This window comes from Opisthorchis viverrini (assembly GCF_000715545.1).
Source record: "Opisthorchis viverrini unplaced genomic scaffold opera_v5_341, whole genome shotgun sequence".
Classification (NCBI taxonomy): Eukaryota; Metazoa; Platyhelminthes; class Trematoda; order Opisthorchiida; family Opisthorchiidae; genus Opisthorchis; species Opisthorchis viverrini.
Genome location: NW_008751984.1, coordinates 249,074 through 274,600, shown reverse-complemented (window position 1 = coordinate 274,600; position 25,527 = coordinate 249,074). Strand labels below are relative to the sequence as shown.

General features: G+C 44.3%; 1 protein-coding gene across 1 annotated transcript in view; it reads right to left on the bottom strand.

The window, feature by feature from the left end:
• Positions 1-2: 2 nt before the first annotated feature.
• Positions 3-25,527, bottom strand: part of T265_10033 (hypothetical protein) — a gene marked incomplete at both ends in the record, with an annotated part of 45,481 nt that continues 19,956 nt past the window's right edge. The window contains 4 exons of the mRNA XM_009176282.1: positions 3-1,719; positions 2,799-3,242; positions 3,726-4,052; positions 10,207-11,104. Coding sequence (XP_009174546.1) covers positions 962-1,719; positions 2,799-3,242; positions 3,726-4,052; positions 10,207-11,104 — 2,427 coding nt within the window. The remainder of the gene's footprint in view (positions 1,720-2,798; positions 3,243-3,725; positions 4,053-10,206; positions 11,105-25,527) is intronic.

Below are 25,527 nucleotides of genomic sequence, written 5' to 3'. Positions count from 1 at the left end.
AATAGACCAGGAGGACACGAGGCGCAAGAAGAGAAAATGATGGTTTTCTTTCGAAGAAAAAAATAACAACAAGTAACACAGAGAGAAAAAAGAGAAGTGGGATGTGATGTGGCAAAAGTCAAGTGGGAATGTACAAAGTCAGTCCCATTAGGTAGTCGCGAAGATGAACGACAATAAATGCATACGGACGGGCGACAGATAAAATGAATTAGCTCTGGTCTCATGAGGACAAAATCAAAAAAAACAACTCTACCAGTTACAGACGAAATTCGATCATCCTAAAAGGAAAGACAGACAAGTAAGAGCGCATAAAGATGAACAGGTCGAAAGGAGAAATGCTAGACAAAAAACAGTTGGCATCTACTTACTGATTGACCATTTGAAACGAGGCCAACGTTAAAAGTACGCTTTTATATAGAAAAGTTTGCTACAAATTTGCAAGGCAAGATGAGGTGTGAGTGGACCAAGTGACTGGTCCTTGATATGTGTGTGGTACAGAATCATCGGTGCGGCACAATGATGTGCCGATCTGAATATCACCACTGACCGAAAGCAACCACGGAATGTAAACCCTAGACCAATGCGAGACAAGCACAGCAGAGAAAAAGGCAGACACAGGAAAAACTAAAGCGTCTTGTTTCGATACTCGACGATGAACACGAGTGACTGGGTTAAAAACACCGTGTAAAAAACGCTCGTAGTTCACGAAAATTCAGAACTCTCGTTGATATGTGTTCATTCATGATATGGGATAATAAAGGCGGACCGCTTGGTTAATCACGTGACTGGCCAACCGGAACAATGTATCACTTCAGAGGCAAATATGGCGAGGGAAACTTAAATTGAAGCATACCAGAAAAATCAATAAATGCACGTGGTTTTATCAGGCCGTTGGATTCTCATCACAATGGGGGCTAGTGAGCTTTTCTAAAATGTTGTGAATAATAATGAAAGGAATCGGCTAAGCAATCGAATCCCAGTTGAACTGTTCTGGCCCAGTGACTGTTTCTTGAAATGTGTTGGTTGACTGGCTAGTGACAGGCATTAAGCCTACACCGGAATGTAGTCCGGATTTGTCCATATAAAGGTCATGAAAAATGCTTTGCGCCATGGGATGAACAGTGGCTTGGGAAGATAACATATAAATACCGGACTGATGTTTGGTTGGATGATCATTCTGAGAAATGGTGTGTAACGCCGTTTTTGTTTGAATTGTGGAAGGTCTTCCATCGCCAAGTTCCGTTTCTGTACTCACGACACTAGAAATGCCAGAGGACAACCGTGAAGAGTGATAGGGAGTTTTAGTCTGCATTCTCTCGGAATCTGAATCTACTGGCAGCAAGTTCATTATCCGCTGCGACAGGCGAGGATCGATCCACGTGGAGTGCGCGCTGTCAGCTGTACCGAATCCACCAACACCACCGACAAAACTACCAGAGCTCACATGACAACCGGAATAGTGACCGGAAATATCTGTGTATATCTCTGTCGGAACCGGACTGAAGTATGCGGAAGTCGAGACCCCATCCGAAGTAGTACGTAACCAAGAATCGCAACTTGGCAGTGTAACTTTTGATCCTGTCGAGCAAACACTTGAGAGTTCATGTGTTTGACCTGGTTTCAAGCACTCAAACGTAACACCTCCGGAGGATGAGCAAGCTTCTGGAGTGCCTTCGGAAAGAACTGATTCATGGTGTCCTCCATAAGCGCTATGTGTAGCTGGCAGAAAAGAACAGACAGGTTAAACTGAAGGGTACCGAATAACACGAAGGATGTTTTATCATCACAAATTGTAAGCTGTGATCGAAACTGTGGCAGCTGGATCAATGTGCTGTTGAGACAAGGTTTATGGATGATCAACCGGACTGAACGAACTGTGATACAAATGAAAACATGAAAAGAGCCAATTTAACCAGCTTTGAATTCTCAAGGGACCAAGCGTCACATCGCTACTGAAGATTATTTCGATTTGAACTCAGGGAAATTTCGGGACCATTGCTCAACCCCAGGTGACCTGTTCCGCACGTCCAAGGCTATGAACCATTACTCAGAAGAGACCATAATTCGCGTCCCTTAGGAGTGGACTTCAATCAAGGGTGTACTATCGTCACTACAGACAAAAAACAATCGAAGGTCGGTAGAAATCGCAATCAGCTAGTAAGTTTCTGGGCGGTGCGAAGATGCTTTGTATCACAGTCCTAAACCTCATTTAGTGTCTCACAGCTCAAGTAAGTTCCCCGGATCAAACTCTTGCGCTGTTACTGAGCGCTGAGCTGACTTTTAAAAGTCTGACCAGATCAAGTATAAGACAGTAATATAAAGTAGTATTTCAGCTATGAAACCATTGGGTGCATAGCTGCGGTGCAGCTATGGTACTGTGGAGGCCACCAGGACAAAGATAAACGAAAAATCTGGGTTAGTTTCCGCCAGAAGACTTTTCGTTGATAGTTTCGCACCCTAATCGCGGAGCATTTTGCGGACGAATTTATGACAGGATGGCAGACACCCCGTATTCGTTTACACCACCTTTTTACTGATTCAAACACTAAGGGTATCCCGCTCAACAGTAGTTTATTGCGAATTTCTATTTTGTGAAAGTCGATAACTACGTCACTGACTGCTACACACGCCCCGTGATCAGTCATTTTATCGGAAGTGGATTTGTCCACAAAACCCTACTAATGCACTAAGCACCAGACAGCGCTGGATAAAGAGTACCTTTGCAGTGAATCGAGTGACAAGCCCGTAAGTCCACGAAGATATTGTAACAACCTTCCTCTTGGGAAACGTTGACTCACCCATAGATTCTAGTTCCCACAAGCCTGCATCATTGGAACGTCCCTTGTGGTATCGTGTGGAAGCTGGTAAGAATGGTAAGTCCGAAGTGGCAGCGTCCATCAAAAAGACCACGTTCGAATGCGTCGTCGACAAACTGCCCCCATTGTGTGCTGTCACCGGTTTGGTCAATGGTGTGAATGTCAATTCCTCCTGGTCACCCAAACTTGACACACGTGACGTTGAATTTGTGTAATCATTTGAGGAAGCCTGTCTCATACTGTTGGTGCAAGAAGTTGTTTTGTGATGTTCCGGTGGATTCATCAACGGCTTTCTGGTTCCATAACTAGTAACTTCATCCGCTATGCGGATAAATGCATTTTCCAGGCAACTGTTTAAATCTTTCAGTTGTGTAACACTAAGACTATTCGGATCCACGGTGGCCTCGCGTAATTTGGCAGTCAGGTCTGTAAATATCGGTACATAAAACGGTATCGGAAGACATCAATTAGATTATTTGTGATGTGTTTCTGAAGGCGTGCACGCATTAAGTGTGATTCAAAGCTCATAAGGTTGGCAAGACTACCAATCTAAGGAGGAAAGCCCTTCACCGAGAAGACGTTTATTAGCAAACACCAACCAAACAGTAACAAACTATGAGACCGGAAGGTAAACAGCTCATATGCACCAAGATCACTGCAGACCTCTGCTAAGGAAGTTATCCATCTTCCTAGGGGTAAAACTTTAAGAACTGACGTCGTGGTAGACGTTCCAGTTCAGAGCTGTCACCCTAAGGCTTGCTATAGGAGAGCTGCAAAAAAGTCCATGTCATAGTATGGCGGTCTCTTCCCAAAATTTACTGACCGAAGTAGATATCGATTCTGTCGTCCATATACAGCTTACCAATCACTACCACAAATGACCATTCTCCGTATCTCCTCAAAGCTTACCTGAAAATTCATTTAAGTTGACCGAGTTCCAGTCAAACTGACTAGCGGCATGTAAACTGCGCTGAAGCAAGTAGTTTAAATTCTGTGCTGGTAGAGCTTCAGTTGTGTTTTCGTCCGAACCGGAGACAAGTTTTGACTCAGTCTTGTGGGAGTTTAGAAGGATTCGACCGACGTTCATCAAGTCGTATGCGGCTGTGGTAGTAACCGTCCTAATGGGAACGAAACCTGCCTGCAGCGAGGTAGGTTGCGAAGTGGTTGTTAGGTTTGTGTTAGCAGCAGATTTACCGCATTCGTCCGCACACAGGTTGGACTGCAGAGTGGTTTGGCCTTTCGGGTGCAGGAAAGGAGGAGGAAAGGCAATCAAAAAGCTGAAAAGTCACTTCATATGATACTGGCGTGAAGTCATAATTGCTGTCAATAACAGCGGGATCAACTCTGAAACGTCTCTGCCGCATGCTCACAAACCTTATTTATTCATTAGTTCTTAAGCCCAGAATGACAAGTAGAAATGGACCTAGCCCTAACCACCGTGATGGTAAATTGCCTACACCCAAAAATACTCATTCAATCTGTAGAGAAACTGATAGCTCGAACGTCACTCACATCCTCCCGTCTAGCCGCACTATAAGTAACAAACAAATGGAAAAAACTTACACCTGATTGGCCATCTGACGACTAAGAGCTATCCAGTGTCTAGCCCTTAGCCTATACACTCTAAACCGCCATTGTCCTCTTTTAGTGCCACAGACCTCCAAGTAGTGAAGACATATATCCCGTCCCTTTCAAAATAGGAGAATGTGCTCTAAATAATCACCTGACTCTACCGATTTAAAGAATCTGAGACGAAGACTGGATATCAAGTCATCGGAATTCTAACACAGTCATCACAGTCTTAAAAAAGGAGGACATTTCGAAGCTATAAAGTATCAGAGCATTACATGGATGCGTTACGAGAATGCATCCAAATTAGTTTTTGGTAACAGTTCACCATCGAATTCCATACCGGTAGAGTTAAACACTCGGGGAACGTGAGTGAGGCGGACTATATCTTCTTCCAGAGGTAATTGCTAGAACACCCCATAACTATCGCTGAGAGAAAGAGTACCTTTGAGTGTAGATTTGTCTACTGACCAACACGAACTGAATGGTAACAAGCTACCAAACACAAAAGCAAAATCCTCATTTGCACAAAGTTGCGAAAAGTCAACATCCCAAATTGTCCTCCCAAACTTCCATGGACGTTGTCCGAATTTCAAAAAATAAAGAACGCTGAAAAAGCGGTTCATTAATTTCCGTATCAGCCTTCCATCAGATACAAGGATGATATTTGGGCACTTGACCAGATGCTACTGCAAGTTCCACCTGTAGTATGCACCGTTACATTGGCCCACCATGTTCTACAGTCGAACAAAAGCTGAGATAGACAAGAATATTCGTCATTTCCGTCTTTTCAGTCGCACCACCAATGACATATTGATGAGTGCTTTGGGAGACTTATCGTCGAGATTTCTAAAACTGAACCCGGGTACTGCATGAAGATCTTCCAACATGTGTCAATGTGGAACAGGGTTGAATCCCCAACCTAACATACAATATATACTAACATACTAATATAAAATATAAGTACCAAATGGTTTGATAACAATAACGGTACAAATAAACTGAAGCCGGATTACTGTTGTTACTGTGGTCCCTTTCCATTAAAATTGAAATTTGAAAAATATATTGTACAGTGAAGAAATCCTGTACTCAGATGAAATGTATCATATCTGGACTGGGAGAGATACCACTGACTTCATTCAAACTGAAATCATTCTCAGCACTATTGAAAGTATGCTATCAGACTTAAACACTGATGATTCACCCTAGGGAGATCACTCGAAGCTTTTGACTAAAACAAGTCTCTTGTGAGAGGATTTTAAAGGTTGACAGAAAACTCAAAAAACATAGCAGAAGTGGTCTTCTGCTCTAGGTGTCTCTGCTGAGGGCGTCCTTCTAGAGTGAAAATTCTACTACCGAAATCGTCTAAAGCGGTGCTAAGCCTGCAAGACTGCGGTGACTATTTGAAACGCAATGCCACTGATATGCAGCAGGTAGCGCCAGCATGTCAAATGTGGTTCCGTTCTTCAGAGCTTGTAATTTTGACCATCCGAAATTTTTCTCGGGGAAGACTTGAGAAACCCTAGATGACCTTTTTCGGAAGTTTGGAGATCCCAGTTCCGCACCAGACTTCACGAAACGGGAATAAACTGAGGGAAATAGGATGGTACTCCTTAAGAGAAACTTGGTATACTTACTTATCGGCTCAGGCGTCCTAGGGATTAACTGTTTTACCATCCAGGGAGTCGCAGAGAGAGACAGAGAGGCCAAGTGAAAATCTCCCCGATGTTTTACTACCTGCGTTCGAGTGAACGCAAGATAACGTTGTTTCAAAGCTTCCGACAACGATTCCACTCAGATCAGGGTCTCAAAGTACGCCTCTACTGAACTTAATAAAAACTGTCGCATACCCACTGCCGGTTTCGTCTATTTTGGTGCTTACCAAGTAGACTTGGTCACATAAGTTTCCCTATTCCCTCTTAGCCCATGAAAGCCCCTTTAGACTAGTATCGCGCGAGACACGTGTTTTCATTCTCATTTCAGTCAGTTCAGTTCACCAGCTATAGCTCATGCAGCAAGTTCACGTCAGTTCCAGTTGTTACAGTTTCGACCACCGGAAATCAGGGGAGCCTGAGAGATATAGCCAAGAATTGAAGGCCATGGCATGATCAGTTAGTCCGGGAAACTGGGCATCTACCGAGTGAAAGCGAAAGCTTTGATGCACAAAAGACTGCATGACCGCGGCAATTAGCCATGTCTGCCAGCGTCACCAACCATTCATGAGTTGTCTGGGAAACCGAATTCAGGAGGGCGGCAGCTATCGACCCGACCGAGTTAACTAGTTGGTGTTTTCACACTCAAGCAGACGTTTTCTGCCGGATGTGCTTCAGATATATAATGCGGAAGGTGTTAACTCTTTAACAAGGCCAATTCCCGATGTTGACTGCGGATTGCTGAAGTAACTTCCGTGAAAAGTTGAAGTGGTCACAATCTGACTTCTCGAAACTCCCGAGTCATGCTGTTTAAATTTTCCCATCCCCTCGATCTGTGCCACATTCTTAAAGCCCCAGTATTTTCAAACTTATTCAGTCAAAACCGGTGCAGCCGTCAATGCCTCTGCGGAGTTCGCAATCACAAGGTCCTAAAAGACGTCCAATGACAACTTCGTGTGTGTGCACTTGTCATAGCAACACATATAAATGACATCATTGTCAAAGCCGGTTCGAATGTTTGCACACAGGTCATTTTGTAGCAGTCGAGCTGGCAGAAAATGTTTCCCATGAACAGCAGGAAAGTTAGAAGTGGTACCAAGACCCCTACCTCCATCAATCATACGGGGATACAGCAATTGACTGCTGGATACAGATACTAAGATGGACCCACCTCTAAACTGGAAATGTAGTCCCCATACAAATTAAATATGAGGAACCTGTAATCCGTAGTTACAGAAACAAATACACATGGCACAGCTGCAACCAGCGTGAACTTAGACTGTAGGAACAGGTTAATGGCACCTAAAAAGCTCCCTTTTGCAAGAAGAGCTCGTAATTCATGGCTAGTAAAGCTTCTTCTGGAGGTAGTCATTACCGGAAAGCTTTGGATTGAAAATAGTGCTTTGTCGAGAGGTGATAAAATACCGAAAGAAAACTTATGATGAACACATGTTGGTGCGGAAAATATTCTTCGTGTAATAGGTGACTAAACGATAAAGAAGCTAAGCGAAGATAGCAGCAGCTTTATACTGAAACCAGGGAAATATGCATGAAGAAATTGGAATTGTGCTCCAGACCAATGCCCCATATTTATTGCTCAATTTGAGATAATAGTATTTAAACGGGCTTCCGTACATTGAGAATATTCTGAAATTCACAGCTGACATATCCACCGATTCGTCTGCCAAGTCGGACATTTGAGTTGCAATCATTTGGGGTGACATCGTCAGCTCAGTGAGTGAGGTAACGTGGGCATTGCGCGTGCATGGGCGGTAAAAAGCCAACAACCCAACAGCCCTACTCCCCAGAAAATTAGTGGCCACCAATACAGCCTGGGCTATGAATATTCGCTCCATGTGTACAAATTGCGGATTCACTTAGTACACTGACCAGCTTGATGGTAGACATTCGGCTGTCTCAAAATTGGCAAATAGGTCGCTTTTCTCCTCAACTGGAAAATGCTCCCAGAAACGAAGATATTGATCGCGTTCTGTCGGTTATGAAGGGACGGCTAGTTATGGCTTAACAGAACGTAATAACTTAAACATAGACAGTTATAAAAAAGGGATATGCGTTCATTTGTCAGTGAAGCGGACGAATGTAGCGGAAAGAACCATAACCGAATTACAACTGAATATCATCAGCATCATCAACTGCAAAAACCTCGTACTCGCCCTGAGGCGTTTATAGCTGCCACAGTTTCGTTCTCCAATGATTTGGGAAGGTGGATGGATAGCTGCGCATCGGAGGCTCCAACTGATATAACTGATGCATAAATACAGATTTTCCAATGTACTTTTCTTTGGGGTTACGAATTGAAGGTGACAGCTTTGATGCACGAACGCCACTGGGGGCACGACTGGGGAATGCGTGACAATTTCTCTAATCATTGATGTGCTTCGTCTCGGAGTACTCGTCCAGGAAGACGACAACCGCGAACGATTTTGAGTCCGTTGGCAATGACTTTCATACTTCGCTGCCAAGTCATTGTTTGACCTCCCCTGACTCCTTTCCACTCTTCGCGTGGTTGTGTGAAAAGAGCCCTTCGAGGTTGTCTGTTGACCAGCACATGACCAAGCCAGCGCAACCTATAGAGTGTAATCAGTTCATCTATCGTGGGCGAGTTAGTTCTTCCGGAAACCATTCGGGGTACTTCAGCATTACTGATCTGGTGTTCCCACTAGACCCAAGTAATGCTCCGAAGCATCGATGGTCAAACTCTGAAAGTGCAGCTGAACGGAGCATATCAACAAAAGACTTAGCTGAACTGCATCGGCAAGCAATGTAAGATAGGGTGGACTGAGAGAAATAAAACATGCAGCGTTTCTCAGTCCTTAGGCATTAAAATTAAACTTTAACTTCATCATATAACCACACCCTGGTGGGTGCCAGCGGTCCCAGTAAAACAAAACACCGAGTTGGTTGGACGAAATGAAACTAAATGTGTGTTCTGTGTTGACGGCTCTCCAAAGTGTGACGAATGAGTTTCTACCACATGATTATGCATCCCAACCAAAACTCTATCTCCTTCCACTGCCTTGTGGGTCGGAATTTTTAGTCAAACGGTCGAGGTGAGGTAGCACAATCAAACCTCCTTCTTCGACCTGAGCAACCGAGAAGCAGTATTCGATCTTACAACTCCTAATTCACTAACTTCAGTGCATCTATCCGAATAACTCCGATGGCTTGTTTTGACGGAGTGGAGAGAAAACGGTGACGGAGTGGCAAAACTGTTAGATGGACAGAATAAACTAAGCTATATGAGAATAACAGCCAAACTAACACGGCTCAACAGAGCATCGACTTGTTGACTGTATTTTCACCAGACCATGAAAGTTGTCCGTTCAAAAGAATAGGAAATCCGACGGATAACAGCTTCCACAAGTTTTCCAGGACAAAATCTAGACAAGTAGTCACATACGCCTATAGAATGTGGGGTGATGATGTTCCTTAGCAGGGAGGACAAATTTAGCGAGCTTACCATGTCCAGGCGAGGGAGGTTATCCCTTTTTACCTGGCAACCAACCCTCGCATGCAGTTCCCTGCATCTTGTCGTCCACGTGCGTTGGTAGCGCCATCATGGTACCTTACTTTCACAGTTGTCTACAACCACACTAAGAATGGGAGTGAAAATGCAGTTTCTCGGTCGATGGACAGGTGCAGGTAGACGGAGATAAGTCTGGGTGTTTGGGCGAATGAGATCCAAGGACTAGAATAAAGGTTACACATCGTGAAGTTCAATACGTTTGAAGGATGCCACTCGAAAATCGAGGTTGCTGAAGTAATCTGTACGGAGTCCCCACAAAACGTCAAGTTCGTTCCTAATGGGCCCCTCAATGGTAGGAAATACAGATTCAGTCAGATACTGATAGCCCAGTTACGTCGGGTTTTCATCCTCGTTTGGGATGGTTACCAGAACCTAGAGGTCCGCGTTAGTATAGATAGGAGTTCAAACCAGAAGAGAGCGCATCCGGATTAGAGATGAGTGCTTTGACTACTCACTAGTAGGCAAATTACTCATCGAATTCGACGGGTACAATTGACCGGTATTTGACCAATAAAATTGGAAAGGGACCCAGGGAAAAAGTTGAACGCGCCTAAGAGAGAAAGATACACTTGAAGAAAAGTGGGGGATATGTAACAGTTCACGAACAACAAAGAAAGCCTACCTTGTGAATCAAACAGAACATGATACAAGTGTCGGAAAGAAGCGCTCAAATCCAAATCGTAACTGGAAATATCGAAGCTAGATTTAGAGGAGCTTGATCCATCCAGGTTGGTGTTCTGATCCATGTGTGACTCATTAGGTATCAAATAGAAATCTGACCCGGAAGACGCAGTGGTAGATGTTAGAAACTGAGGTCTTGCAAATCCACTCATCTGACTGGTTGCACACTTGTTCGCGTTCAAAACAGTGAAGTTTTTCCCAATATGGTTTCGTTGGAATTCACTTTCGTCGGACTGTTCCGTATCGTCCGTCGTGAGGCTGGTCAAGGCATAAGAACTGCGATCGTCAATCATGGAATGGGCAGCGTAGTAACAGTTTGTGGGATCTCGTGAAGCTGGAAGAAGACTGTTGTCTAAGAGCGACAGATCTACACATGACTTGTTGGTTCCCTCCTGGGGCCGAAGAGGTGATGTGGCTCGCCCAAATGGCCCCATCATACCCATAGACTGGGACTTGTTGTTGTTGATGGCATGCATTGGCCTCCTCGGTAAGCACAACTCTGTGTAATCGATTCCTGGAGAAGGAGAAATGTCCTCGATCCCAGTGGCGCAACCACCAGGATTGTGTGACGGTTTGGTCAGGTCCTGAACATGGGAAGTCGACAGCGGAAGGTACGACCCATGATATTCCTCACCTATTGAATGGTTACTTTGTGTTTGTTTGATATGTTGGCGTTTTTTTTGACCCACGGTTATGGGTTGTCCGGATTTTGGACTACAGCAATCTAAAGGGCTGGCATTGTTGTCCGATTGGTTGCTTCCAGGAGAGTGTTGCTGTTGTTGGCCTACGGAGGGCGAGTAGGAGTTGCATGATATGCCGTTGGGATCAGTGGATAAAATCTATTGAATCAAAAGATTGTTTGCGATGAAACAATTTATGCGACAATGAATATTTGAAGAAATACAGAAGTATACTGATAAAGCCTAACAAAAGTTCCTTGGGACCGTTGAAGCTAACTGAGGATTGCTGCAGGCAGTGGGTGTTTTGTTGAGGCCGAAACTGCACTATTTCTAAGTTCTTCCTTATCGAGCCATAAAAACAGGGTTACCAACCTCAATGTGGTCCATTATCCAGTAAATTACATCAACAGACCTCTAGGGGAGAAGAAGCCGGTCGCCTTATTCACATACGTTTCTCGCAGTAGTGACCCAGTTAGTCAACAACCATATCAGGGACGTAAAGGCGGAAGCCAGATTGGACGACCACAGTCGTATTTAGCTATGAATAATCCATTAAATGACGAAACCGGATTCATCCGGTTGACAGATATAGCTTGATTCTAAAGTCATTTGGATCAATGTGTCCCCCCCAGCTCAAATGAATAAAACACCAATAATTTGGGGGTCGTGAGGTGTACACGGTGTCCAGCATTGATGTTACGTTGTACATGCTGATGTCAACAGAGCTAATTACTTTCATCGGTTGGAAACGTAAAATACTCGCGAGCTGTTGGTACCAGGAACGGTAATAATGACCGGACATTGAACGTCACAATAGTTAGTATGACAAGAACTAGGAAGAGCCTAGTATCAGGGTAAGCAGACAGCCTAAATCAATAATTTTTGTGCGTAGTTTCGTGGTTTACGAAAAACAACTAATGAGAGGTCTGCTTACGCAGTTGAACAACAGACGTCTGAGAAGTGTCAGATTTGTTACGTATTTCAAAGATATGTCGCACAATTAATGATTATCCTGCCACATATCAGTGGTTTTATGCTTTTTTGCTAGCTCGAGGACTGATCGCAAACTTTAATTGAAAAATGCTCGGACTTCCTTGATGAAGCCACTGGTTTCCCCTGTCGATGACTACAACAGCAACTACAGTGATAAACAGCATGTAAGGTAGATCGAACTGGAGTGCGTCTGGATCACTACGCTTCACTACAACCGTGGATCAGTGGTGAATTTTAGTGCTTAAGTGCCACCTAAGGAAATACGAATTTTTAGCAGGGACTGAAAAGAAGAGGAAGGAGCGGAGAGCTGTTAGAAACAGGTGTTATAATGTGTGTTTGATGACACTACTAAAAATTCAATAAACGATCAACGAATGATGTGAGTTTTACAAATCCTGCAACAACCTACGGCTAGTCAAGGACTGTCCACCGGGTTTCAGGGTGTGCGTGGTGTTATGTGACTGGAAAGCCTTGACGGGCGGGTTCGGGACGATTAATGGGTCGTGTTCGAGCCTCCAGACAAACCAGTCATACCTGTCAAACGTAAACATGAAAATTCACCTGTCCAGCAGGCGCAGGTTGGGTGATAATGAAATACTCGAATTGCATGTTATACGTCCGAGTTCAAATCTCAGTAACGCCATGGATACGCATCATTGACGAACTCTAAGAAGGAAGAAATCCGAGTCTAATGTCTCCACCTTTGGTGTGAACTCATAAAATAATTATTCCGGGGCAGGAGGGAACGTTAACACGAGAAATATGTGGATGTGAATTTGAGCTGCTTTCACGCTCAACCCTCTTTCGCAGCACCAATCATTCGGCACGTTCCACGGCTTTCAGGCATTTCCCAGTCTGCTGATGAGCTAAGATCAGCAAAGCCCAGTCTCGTTGGTCCCACTGGTGAACAGATTGTTTAAAGCGACTGATGACTGACATGACTATACTCTTGATATCGGCTGTTTCAGGTGATTCAACCATATGATGGGCCTGAAACGTCAACTACTTGGTTATGGGAGGGGGTCTCTGAAACGGAATACGTTATCACGTCATCCAGCTCAATCGAACGACGGACCATCAGAGCAGTCTCATTCAGATGGTTTACACAGAGTGTGGGGTCTCCGCATATTCAACCGAATCCGTCCATTGTTGAAGTTAGCTTCACAGTTGCGAGCTTGTTGAACCAGCTTGAAAGCAAAAACACTGGGCAACCTTTCATTGGTATGAGAATGCTGAAGTCTTATTTTTTGAACGCGCTAAAGTTCAAACTTCAAAAAATCTCTAAGAAAATTTATTTCAGGAGATGCGGGGTAAGGAATGAAAGAACAACAACTTCTGGTGACAGCGTGCTACTTCATGGGGTTTAGGTCATGGCCGGAAGGGAGGGGCTAAGGCGTTGGGACAAGAGACGTGACCTAAGCAGAGATGGGAGGAAATGAAATTAATCTATACTGACAATCTCCCGTGTCCACAGAGGGCGGGGTTGAAACGATGGTGTCATATTCGCTTCTCCGTTTCATGACGATAAGTGACAGGAAACTAAGACCACTGAACTTGGGTGTGTACACTGATATTGGTGAAGACTGAACTGGTGAGAAAGGAAAGTCCAGTAGGCAATCTGCCGATGAAATGTAAAACAGCGCGACCGATGCTCTCGGATTCACCATCAGAGCGATACGGAAATAAATAAACCCTTTTGTGTAAAATACCATGCGACTGGCTAGTTGGCGAATAAGGCTGGAAAATTTCCTTCGAGGATGCCGGAAAGCAAAGAGTGTGTGGATATTTAGGACGCTTCAACTGAGATTTTGTCGTGTAATTGAAGGCCACATCTATGCTGAGATATGCTGAAGTGCTGTTTCATCCTCATCATGAATCATTACCAGTGCGCACGAAACTCCAAACAGTTTCACACCCGAAAACTTCAGCTAGCTTGATCACTTCATCATTCTAGGCTAAACTTCTGAAAAGCAGTGTGACTGAGACGTGCTTAGATAGGACACAGCGCCATTCATCTTTCCACCACGGAATCCACATAACGTGGTCACACGTGTTGACTGGCTCCTCGACTGACAAGCTCCCAAGAATAAGTTCCACTCGTCGCGTGAACCATTCGTTCTTTCCGACTCATTTACAGAATGTTGGTAGTGTGACAAATTTGGGAATTTTCAATTCGAATTTCGTCCTGCAAGTGAAGCCTGCGCAGAAGCCTAGGTTACCTCGCACTTCCATCACGAAAGGTGATAAATGAAAGGAGATCACACTATAGAAACGTACGCTAACTTTCAACTAAATACCAAAAACTTAACAATACAAACTCCTCTTACGTCTAAGTGGCTTTTCTCCAAGATATAACACCCGAGCGCAAAGACTCGACAAGTTAGACTCTTCGAATACGGGGAAAATGTGACGGGTACCCGGAGCTTTTCGGTACAATGTGTTAAGTTTTACGTCCTTTCTCTGTTACACCATATCTACATACTATTACGCAGGGAAGGTACACAAGTTGAACGCCCTTACAAGGAACAGAATTGGGGGCGGTCGAGTTAGGAACCAAAAATCTCAGCATCCCCGAACGTTTCAACGACCCAGTGATTTAACGCCTATGCGTTGAAAATGCTGCTCAATAATTCACTCACCAAACCGTCAACTGGAAAGATGTACCGAAAAATTGGAAGAACAGTTTAGCTGTCCCCCTTCAACAAAACCTGCAGAGATGGCGCATACGGGCGAATGAAGTGTAAACCTAAATCGCCCGTCGGAAGAAGAAGTAAAGCACGAAATATTCGTACTGAAACGCGAGAAGACACCAGGACCTGACGGTCTGCATTTAGCCCTCTTCAAATAAGACAAAGAATCCCTTGTGACCCACCTGACAAAGCTCATTGGTGCTATATGGCACGAAGAGAAGATGCCTGCAGAATGGGGCATGCCGACAGTTATTCCTATCTTCAAAAAGGGTAGGTGGACGCTATGTCAATACCCAAAAACTTACTGGAACCAACTACGTAGAAACCGTATCCGACCTGATGACGTCTCACTGAAACGACATACACGCAGTCAGCTTGGTACACTGTACGCACAAGCGACCGAGTATCAACGACTGGCCAATCAAAGACTACACATTTTACAGGATATTTCAGACGACGAATGTCAGCAGTTTATATCTTACTTTAGAAGTATTGCTACAAAACAGGCTGATAAGAAAACATTCAAATTAAACAAAACCCTTAGTGAGGAAAAGCCGCGAGCGAAATTCCCTGAAAACCCTGAGAGGTACGTATACAACTGTTCCAACTTTGTTATCGAGGAAACGCTTTTGGAGGTCTTATCACCAGGGCCAAAATTCTGCTGCCCGCACCGTAGAGATGAGAAATGAGCAATCGAGGTGCAATTCGAGAACCTATTTGACCCGACTTCTGGCCTCTCCGTGACCTCAATGGCCAACTTAGACCGCCTCAAATCCGATTTGGTCAATTGCAGCTATCAACATAGTCACGCCAGGTTAGTTCACAACAGTCTTCGCACAAAGAAACACCTAGACGCATCGAAAGCCTTACGAACGAGGAGTGATATACTGTTAACAAAGACGGACAAAGGAGCTGGAATGGTACTTATGAACAGGGACGACTATCTCATGAAGATGATGCAGATCTTGAATGATACTTCAAAATTTAACAACCAGCAAAAGGCAAAAGACCAGACTCAAGCAACTGAAAAAAAACTAACAAACTGTTTGAAACGCCTGAAGAATGAGGGTTTGATTTCTGAAGTCTAATTCCAACGCCTGAAAACTGCCGGTACCACAATCCCGCGACTTTATGGATTGCCTAAGGCTCATAAGAAAGATGTTCCGTTGAGGCCGATTTTGGATATGTGTAATTCCCCATATCACGCAACTGCACAATGGTTGGTCGAGATTTTAGAACCCGTACGCCAACATTTATGCCAGTATAGCCCCGTGACACTTTTGAGTTTGTGGACCTGATAAAAGATTTGGATATTGGTTTCACATTCATGTGCTCTTTTGACGTAACTTCTCTTTTTACCAACGTCCCACTCTTGGAGACCATAGACTGTATCTGTGATTACATTGACTCATCAGGTTTGACATTCCCAATCCCCACCACTTCATTAAAGGAACTACTCCTTCGGTGTACTTTCAACGTACAATTCCAATTGAACTCTACACTCTACCGACAAATCGATGAAGTCGCCATGAGTTCTCCTCTTGGCCCTTTGTTGAGTGATATTTTTATGGGCAAACTGTAACTTGATCGATTGAATGGAGAGATTAGACGCACGCACTTTTATCGAGGGTACGTAGATGATATTTTTGTGGTAGTACCAATCCGTTCCGAAATGGATGCTCTCCTGTTCAACTTCAATCAAGCACATCCCTCCATTCAATTCGCTTTTGAAACCGAAAGTGACAACGCTTTCTCGCTAAGTTAGTCAGACTTTTCACGGGTTCACTTCAGAGATCTGTCTACAGAGAACCCACATGGACAGGACTGTACACAAACTTCCTGAGCTTTGTGCCACTGAGGCGGAAACGAACCCCGATTCAAACTTTAACGAACTGAGCAAAACGTATTTGCTCTGCTGATACACTGGACTCCGAACTGCAGCACACTGCTAACGTGCTACGAGCCAATGGTTACCCGGAGAGGTTTATAACCAAGAATATGCCCGACCGCCCTATCCAACCGCCTATCATGACCGTTGGAAAGAAGCCAATATACTTGAGTCTACCGTAAAATGGAGACCTGTTGGCAGACATAGTCAATTGCCGCTTGTTTCAATTCTTACAACGCACGTTTCCGGCTAGAACTCTGCGTCTTGGTTCACGCCTATCATGACCGTTGGAAAGAAGCCAATATACTTGAGTCTACCGTATAAAGGCGAACTGTTGGCGGACATAGTCAATCGCCGCTTGTTTCAATCCTTACAATGCACGATTCCGGTTGGAACTCTGCGGTCTTGGTTCACAACAAAACATCTGCTCAACTGAACCCTCAAAGACAAGATGCCAGTCCTCAACCAGAATATGGTTGTGTATTCTTTCTCTTGCTGTTGTTTGGCTGAGTATGTTGGGCGCACGACACAGCAACTTTCTAAGAAAATACGCGAGCACCTTTCTTACCGGAATACCACTAACCTATACAGCTCAGCCAGGAGCTCAATCGCATCCCACCTAATTGACACCGGGCACGTAGTCAAATCATTTACCGCGTGCCAAATCGACAACCAGTATCTATTCGACGACCTCGCTTGACAACGGCCGAAGCAGTCGTTATAAGCCTGCGAAACCCGGTACTGTGCTGTCAAAAGCGTTTCGTACGAACGCTGAGTCTGACTTGGTCGTGTGACACGAATCAACCGGCCAAGTCATTCAACCCTCTTCACTGTCTCACAGCATCCAACTAGATGTGACATGGGGGGCTGGGGGACGCAGACAACCAATCGTTCGTGTCTTCATGTTTTGCATTTCACTAACCAATCTTTGCAGCGTATTACATGTTTCGCTCTTATTCTAACCATTAGATATGCACTGACCTGATGACGAGATCCCGGAAACATTAATGTTCGTCACAGTGTTATTTTGAAAACCACTGTGGCATCAGCCGTGGAATCTAAGGTGCTCTATGGTTTTATCCTTCGGAGGCTAGCTGAACACAGGGAGTGACAGATCCGTGAAAACCAAGCTGGGTTCCGTCCTAGAAGGGAATTCACCAATTACATTTTCACCCTCCGACAGATTCCGGAACAGCGACACTGTTTCCGACTTGAAAGCTGCAATTGGCCCCAGACCGTCAGTCACTATTGCAGTGTCTGTGAAACGAGGGTGTCTCCCACAAATTCTCGACCATTCTGAAGGCGCAACATGCGCGAATGTGTGAAGGTCTACGGGAAGCTCTCCCCTGAGTTCGCCACATCAAGTGGTGTCAGGCAGGCTGTCCACTTTCACCTATCCCCTTCAACTTCGTCACTGATACGATTATGGGAGACTCACTGCCAGCCTATAATATTGTTCATATGTGCAATCTTCGTAAAGAAGAATCGTCGTGACGCTATGGTGGCCCTTTTGACTGTTTTGAAGAAGTATATGGGCTTCTACCCACCTGATGTGTATTCCGCAGTTAAAAGATGAGTGGCGCTCTATCTTACCTGAGTTCAGGCTAATCATGCTTCCGCTCAGCCGCTCGTAGCCGAACGGTTAAGTGTTCAAGTTCCTTCCAGAGAGGAAGATGCGGGTTCGAGAGTTTCCTGAGGTGCACACTCTTGCTGATTCTCCATAAGGGGATGCACCGCGCATCTCGGCTTTTAAGCATAGAATGGCTTACAGGACGAAATCGCCATTACCCATTCGAATTGTCGAACCGTACTTAAATCTAGGACGGTGAAACTGGAAAGTTCATGTCTGCATATGTTCTCTCAAGTACCACCGACCTTTCGGTACGGAAGACCCTCTAACAAATTGTCCAAGGATGGGAGAGGAGTTCTTAGCCAGCACCTACCTTATATATGTACCTATAATTGGGAAAAGAAAGCCAACTCAGATAACTGGGGAGAAGTATACTCACAAGGATGTCTACTGTTTCCACTTCTATTCAATTCTTGAAGCGAAATTTATTCAGGCCTTCGATAACCGTTGTCCCAAAACCATGGCTTGTGTAAGCTTGCGCAAGCAAGTCCGATGAAAATTAGTAAGTCCCTTCTTGACGCAATCCGTCAAACTACTCAGTGACTGCATTAGATAATATGGACTCATGGGCAATGTCCTCTGGCAAAATGTCGGGAGAGCATGAAAAACAGAACAGAGAGGGTCAAAGAACGATGCAGTCTGTTCAGAGGGTTCAGTAGAAATTGATCACTTGAGTGTCCTACTATTAACAAAGGTGAACTACTGCCGCTAGTCATTCACTAAAAGGTGGAAATCATACACTACTGACAACATCGCGACTTTCTCTGAGTACGAAGCATGGAATTGTCGGAAAACTGACAGCTTGCGAATAAGGACTGTGTTTGTCAGCATCAAACCAAATGTAGTGGCACTCATTCCACTCGTTTCCGCTCCATTGGTTCACCCCTCCAACGATAAGGACCTGATCCTAAGTGACCTACAGCAGAGCACAACATGCATAATTTCTCTATGGATCAGATAGCCCTCCAGGTCAATCTTATTTTCCGTTTTCGAAATGATAATTGTGAGAGGTTTTGTTCGCCCTAATAAGGGCGAAACAGGCCGTGGGCAGTAGACGAGCTTTCAGCAACCTTCTGGGTAGTGAGTTACGCCTGGGCAAAGAACTGTAATCTTTTGCAGTCCCAATATCTCAGGGATGTAGCTCATTCACCCGTTCCCATGGTACACCTCAATGAAACCCTTCAGTACCTTCCCAGAGAACCTCGTACTGAAAAGTGTGGAATCAATCGAGTTTAGTTTGGACACAGCCAGCAGCCAATCTGTCATGCCTCATGGATTTTGAACCTCGAGTAATACTGCTAGTCTGCTCCGCATTGATGATGTCAATTCGATTAAAAACGAAACCGACAGGCTCTGTGGACAGAACCACAGTCATGAGTTTGGACTACGAAACTTCCTCTCAATTCTACTGGTGTGGTAGAGAGAATTTCTATAAGTGTGGTTTCTCTGGTTAGTACACATCACAGTTTGGCAGGCAAAACAAACTACTTGTCATATTTTACCACAGTAGTGGCGGATACACAGGACAAGACTCTTTAGATTCGGTTGTGTCGTGCTTCAGTGACCATGGAATAATTAGGAAATGCAGTGGACAACGCTGCACTGAACTTTTGTGTTTGTCACGTTGGTGCCCATAGACAACTCCCGGTAGAGGACACTCCGGCACGAAGTTACTCGGTAAATTTCTCAATCAAATGGCACCACAGAAGCCAAACGCTATCGACCTACAAACTGTGAGAGATGCAGCAATTACACTTGGGGGCATATATGAAAGTTTGCGGAAATTTACAAACGAACTGTATCGCTCAGGGATCTTGACCGCAGCAAGCTTAGCTTTATCGAAAGTGAAAGTTGTATGGTGCATAGTGAGTCTGCCTTCAGAAAAAGTCGCCAAATAAAAAACGTCCGACGTTTCAGTTCGAAAGAACGAGTGTTCTCAATGTGAAGGAAACCCGTACGTTTCACTGTTTCAGACTGTCCAAAGTACTGTATATGAGAATAACTAACTAGATTGTCCTAACCGTAGTAGATGAGTGAACATTCAAAACGCAGACGTACCTAGACAAATTAATGACGTTTTCAATGGAAACACCATCACCATGGCTCAATCCGTTAGAATCAATAAATTACGGGATCAATAAAAAGAATGCTTTTGACATTCACCCACTTCCCTAAGAACAAACAAACAGGATGGGATGTATTGATTCGCAAAACACTAAATCAAATGGGCGTCGCCGTGTGACACACGGGCGCGTTTCAAATTAACACACCCTAACTCTGACAAACAATCAGCTGTCTTTCTTAACCAGGAAGTCCGCAAGTTCTACAGAAAATCACAGGTGAGCTCGGAAAGATTGCTTTCCGCTCCAAAAGTACTATAGCTCAATGAAACAGCAACGAAAGTAATTCTATTTACCATTTTCCAATCCAGTTTATAGGACCAACTTAGATGAGAAATCACCTAAAGCCAGGCTACTTTATTCGTGGATGTCATAAAATGTTTCGCTGTTGATTTAGATTGCTCCTAATAGGCCATGGATGTCATGCTCTATACTCCGTTGGACATTATGTTACACAGTTCGAACCATCGACTAAGAGCGGCGCTTAAATTTAATTAAATATGCTGAAAATTAAGAAACCGGACAGCTAACGCAAACTCTTGAGATGCCTGTAGTTCAAAACACTCGCTGAAACATCCTTAACAGAAACTGGTGCTACAAACGCCGGTCAGCGGCCTTCCTGGAAAGTCACACACATCTCATTCTAGATGGACAGTGTCAGTAGAACTATAGTTGCGTTGCACTCAGTGTGGATATGGTTGAGTCATTGCGAGGCTTTTCTTTCCCTTTGGTGGGTATCGTCAGTGTGTCCCGGCTTCTAGCACTGAGTTAGCGTAAAGCTCCTTTGGAAGTATTGCATAAGGGTGAAGGTATACTGGAAGCTCTAGAACACCTCCTAGTAAACAGCGACGCCAGACATAACCTCACCATTTCCGCTTGCCTTTGCTGTGGATCGAACGATGCTGAAAGCGATGCTCTATTCCATAAAGTCACATTGGAAATCGATAGTAGCGGGGTCACCGTCGACCTAGGATATGTCAGCAACGCCGATTTTTTTCAGGTGGAAGCAGGGGCTAATCCTCTGAAACACGCTTCATGCCAGGAGGACAGAATCCGAAACGTGTAATGTTTCGAAGGTTGTAATATTGCGAGAACGGTAGCTCCATATGTGTTGGGATGGGCCCCCGAGTTCTATACATATTACTGTTACATATACCAGACATGAGGCAAATGTAGAAATGGAGGCACCCTTTGGCTGGAGCTCCAGAATATCAGAAAACGGGTATCGATCGAGGCTCTAGGCACCTCGTCCGAGGACTGTGTGTGCTATCAAACACCTCAGCGACTCCGCAGCGGCATGCGCGTCCAATTAAAACGTACCGTCATGTTCAAAAGTCTAAACTCAGCGAGAAATAAATCAAGAGGCAGGCAAAGTACGGCCTGTTAGGAAAAGTCTATGCTCTAGCGAAGCGATCAATCAAGTGCGTATCACACACCCTGGCTAAAGGCGCTCCAAGTCATGACATTCATGTTATCAACGTCGAATGAGACCATCAAGTGTTTGGGGACGGGAACATCTCGAATTTTCATCGTAGATTAGGCCCTGTTCTCCATTTTTGTGATTCTTCTCATGACCAGTTTCTGTTATTGTAACCTAGTCTGCTGGAACAGCCCCATTTTTCTACAGTGTTGTTATAATTGTTAGTTATGCAGAAGAATTCAATCGTTTCGATCAGAACAACCAGGACAGTCGGTCAGTGATGCGACTGCTATCTACTTCAACGATAGGCTCATCATGCACAACAGAAGGTGGCGGTTACAAAAGTACCTCTCCCGAAAGCTGGTTATAACCTACCACGGTTCCCCAATCGATAGAACCGATATACAGAGACCATGCCCTGGATGATCATCTCAAAGTTGATGCACAAACATGTGGTCGGTGTTCTCATTCCTGCATTATCTTTAAGAATAACTTGTAATGTGAGCGAAAAACTTGCTCTTGTGGTGAAATCAGCTTGGTCAGGAGCCCATTCGAACAAGTTCACAATACCACCCATGATAGCATACACAACTGTGTTTTGATGAATATTTAGGGACATGCACTCTGATCACACGTTCCAAAGGCCTAGAGATGCAAAACAGGAGACACAAGGTTTTTACTGAGACAATAGGTCGATGTTTGTAACAAGAAAGGCGAGACGTAACCTCATTAACACCCCTCGGATATCCATTTATTTTTCAGTAAAAATCAAGTTATACGACATTGTCACTTCCAAATTACTAGGAACGTTTCACAGTAATTTTACGAAACGCTATACAGCGGTTTTAACAAATCCACATCTTCAATGCATAGCAATGCCTGATATAGCACACCATCAAATTCTGTTTTACTCCAGCTGAACCCGTTTTCCTGTTAGGGGCGGCAACAGCGACACTGGATGAGAAAGCAAGCACACACTGAACCACGGGACGGAAAAGCTGAATGAGAACTAGGGCCATAGAAACCAATAGGAGTTGTAGGGCGTAACCCATTAGCCACGCCTGGTCAAAGATGTGCATTGAAAAGTATGCACCTATACACACGTATACACGTACGCGAATGGCTCACCAAGAAGGTTCGACCGCTCAATCCCATCAATACTACTGGGTTGGAAGAGGGATAATAGTTCGAATGTACGTACGAATCATCCGAGCTAATAAGTCTATGGTACGCAAATATGGTGTTGGCAAATTTCACTGGATGATACAAGTATACGGCTAGAAATGGTTGCTACGAAGAAAAGCGGTGGTGCGTATACACTAATGGTAATTAGTAATGATAGTTCTGCTCTAATACTGTTTGGGTGCACAGCTGTCAGATCAATCGAAGGAATTACGAGTGCTGAGATGATGCCAGGTTGCCCAAACGTAGACAGCAGCCGATATGATGGGGTTGGGTTCGAACCTTCCGGGCAGCAAATCTGCGCGTTCACCAATGTGTTGTTTTGGGCTTGATCTACATATAGCTGGATTTGGACTGGACCCCACCTGCAGTGCAGTCCAACGCACCTGTTGGCACTGAAAATCTGTGAGCGAAACAAACGGTCATGCTTTTCTATTGCAGCATATTGAGCTAAAAACACCTCACATGACCAATCAAGACAACCTGGCACAACAAGATAGACAGCGCCACAGATGAATACATTTTCCCCAGCAAACAGCCTTGACGAACATGGAGCTTATCATCGGTGCACCTCACCCAAAGATCTGTTGGATGGTAGGAATAACCTGAAACCAAATAGATGTCAGCTTTTCAAGGTATATTTCTGCAGAAACACTGCCAAGTGCAACCATACTCTAACATCTGAACACGGTCACGCAATCATTTGTTTCAGGCACAATAGGAGAGAGTTGGCGCAACGAGAAAAAGATTCCATTTTATCAGTCGTCGGGTGCCTCCGGAACGTGGTGGTAAGTACTATGATTTTCTGGCAAATCAGATGTCAGAAGTTCAAATCCGACATGGCTATTGATGATGAGTCCAAATGACGACGAAATTCGAGTGTGGTGGTACTCATGTTTGTTACGGATTCACCAGAATAAATATGCGGGGACGGACCTGGATAGTTACAGGAATTTGGTTTGAATTTATAACTATTTGGGCCTTAGCTATTTTCCGAAATAGCTAAACTAACCAACCTTGTCACGAACAACTGTTAAGAGTGAAGGGACGATTCTTGACAGAAGTAGGAAAACTAATGCTTTTTCAGATAAGATTTCCTCCCGTCAGTGAATCCGGTCTATGCTGATAAGCCAAGAAGCACTGTGTAGCTGTTTTGGTGTTTCTGAGAATCGCCAGAAGTGCAGACCTCACGAAACTCCAGTAGGGAGATTTGAACGCACGACCATTTGGCCATTGAGCTACGGGCGGCTGCACACCAGTGTGATCAGCTCTCACTGCTGGTTTACTATCACGGACGAGTGAAATTTTACTACACGGTATAATAGCTGTTTCTTCGTTATATATATTGTAAACATTTACAGTCGAACAGATTTGATAGAGTGAGATAATAAGACACACCTCGGTCAATAAACCAAAAGTTCTCCGGATATGTGGCTGTTGAGGTGGGAAGTAGTGTACACTCAAGAGTGACAAGTAAAGTAGTACACCTAAGAATCTTGGGTTTCCCAAAGGGGAGCGAAGAGCTATCACGTGAAATTCGTTTTCGAATTGCATGTAAACGTTCAATGGGAAAGTGGTTGCATATTTATTACCACCAACATGAAATGTCACTTTGGATTTGTCAGTGTGAACCGTTTTGTTGACTGGGCCGAGTTGTTTGTAGGACAGTTAGATTGCATCTCAAGACAAAGTCTTTAGATGTATCAGTTAGAGCAAATGCTCCCGCTGATTTGTGAAGCAATTAAACTTCGAAATAGGCGATTAATATGACCAACTTATCACTGGTATCCGAGTAACTGTTGGAACAAGTTTCTCAAAGAAGTTGAAGCTGGGTAGGTAGCGCACGAGACTGGATGCATGTGCGCGAAAACACAACGATTGGGATCAATCTGGGTTTGGTATATGTGCGATGCTTGGTACATGCGCTGTGGATGCCCAAGCGAAATCTGAAAACCCTTGTTGGTCAAGAAAGTTACAGGGGAAAGAAGATGATATGACAGGTCTAAACGAAGTTGGATTGTCAGAGGTGGTCTCTCTTCATGGCTAGGATTCAAATAATTTTCTCCGCACATGGCCAAGGGCTTTGCAAGACAAGGTAAGCGACATTCTGAAACTTCCCTGTGGTAGCAAAGTTCCAGGTATATATCTCTACCCTCTCTGCTTAATTAGTTCTAGAGAGACGCCGTTTTTTCACTCTTGGATGACAGTTTCGGAGTCAGGTTTCAATACTGCATCATTGCCGTCGATCAAGTTTGTTCGGACCAGCATAAAACAAGAACAGCGAGTGGTGTATAATTATACTAAGATAAAATGTGGTCGCTGACGTCCAAGCCAACGAGTAAGAGGAATCACTTTTATAAATATTATCCTTTGCAATCTAGATGGAAGTTCACAACCAATCAAGAAGTAGTGGTAGGATCTTGAGTTTTAAGTTCTACCTGGCAACGCTATACAATGCACAGCTACTAACCCCGTCTCCTTAAATCATCAGTGAACGAAACTCTGTTAGCTACAGCCGATGTACGACAAGTGGATGGTTCTTACAGCTTAGGATGACGATGATGATGGTAGTGATGATGATGATGATGATGATGATGATGATGATGATGATGATGATGATGATGATGATGATGATGATGATGATGATGATGAGAGCTCT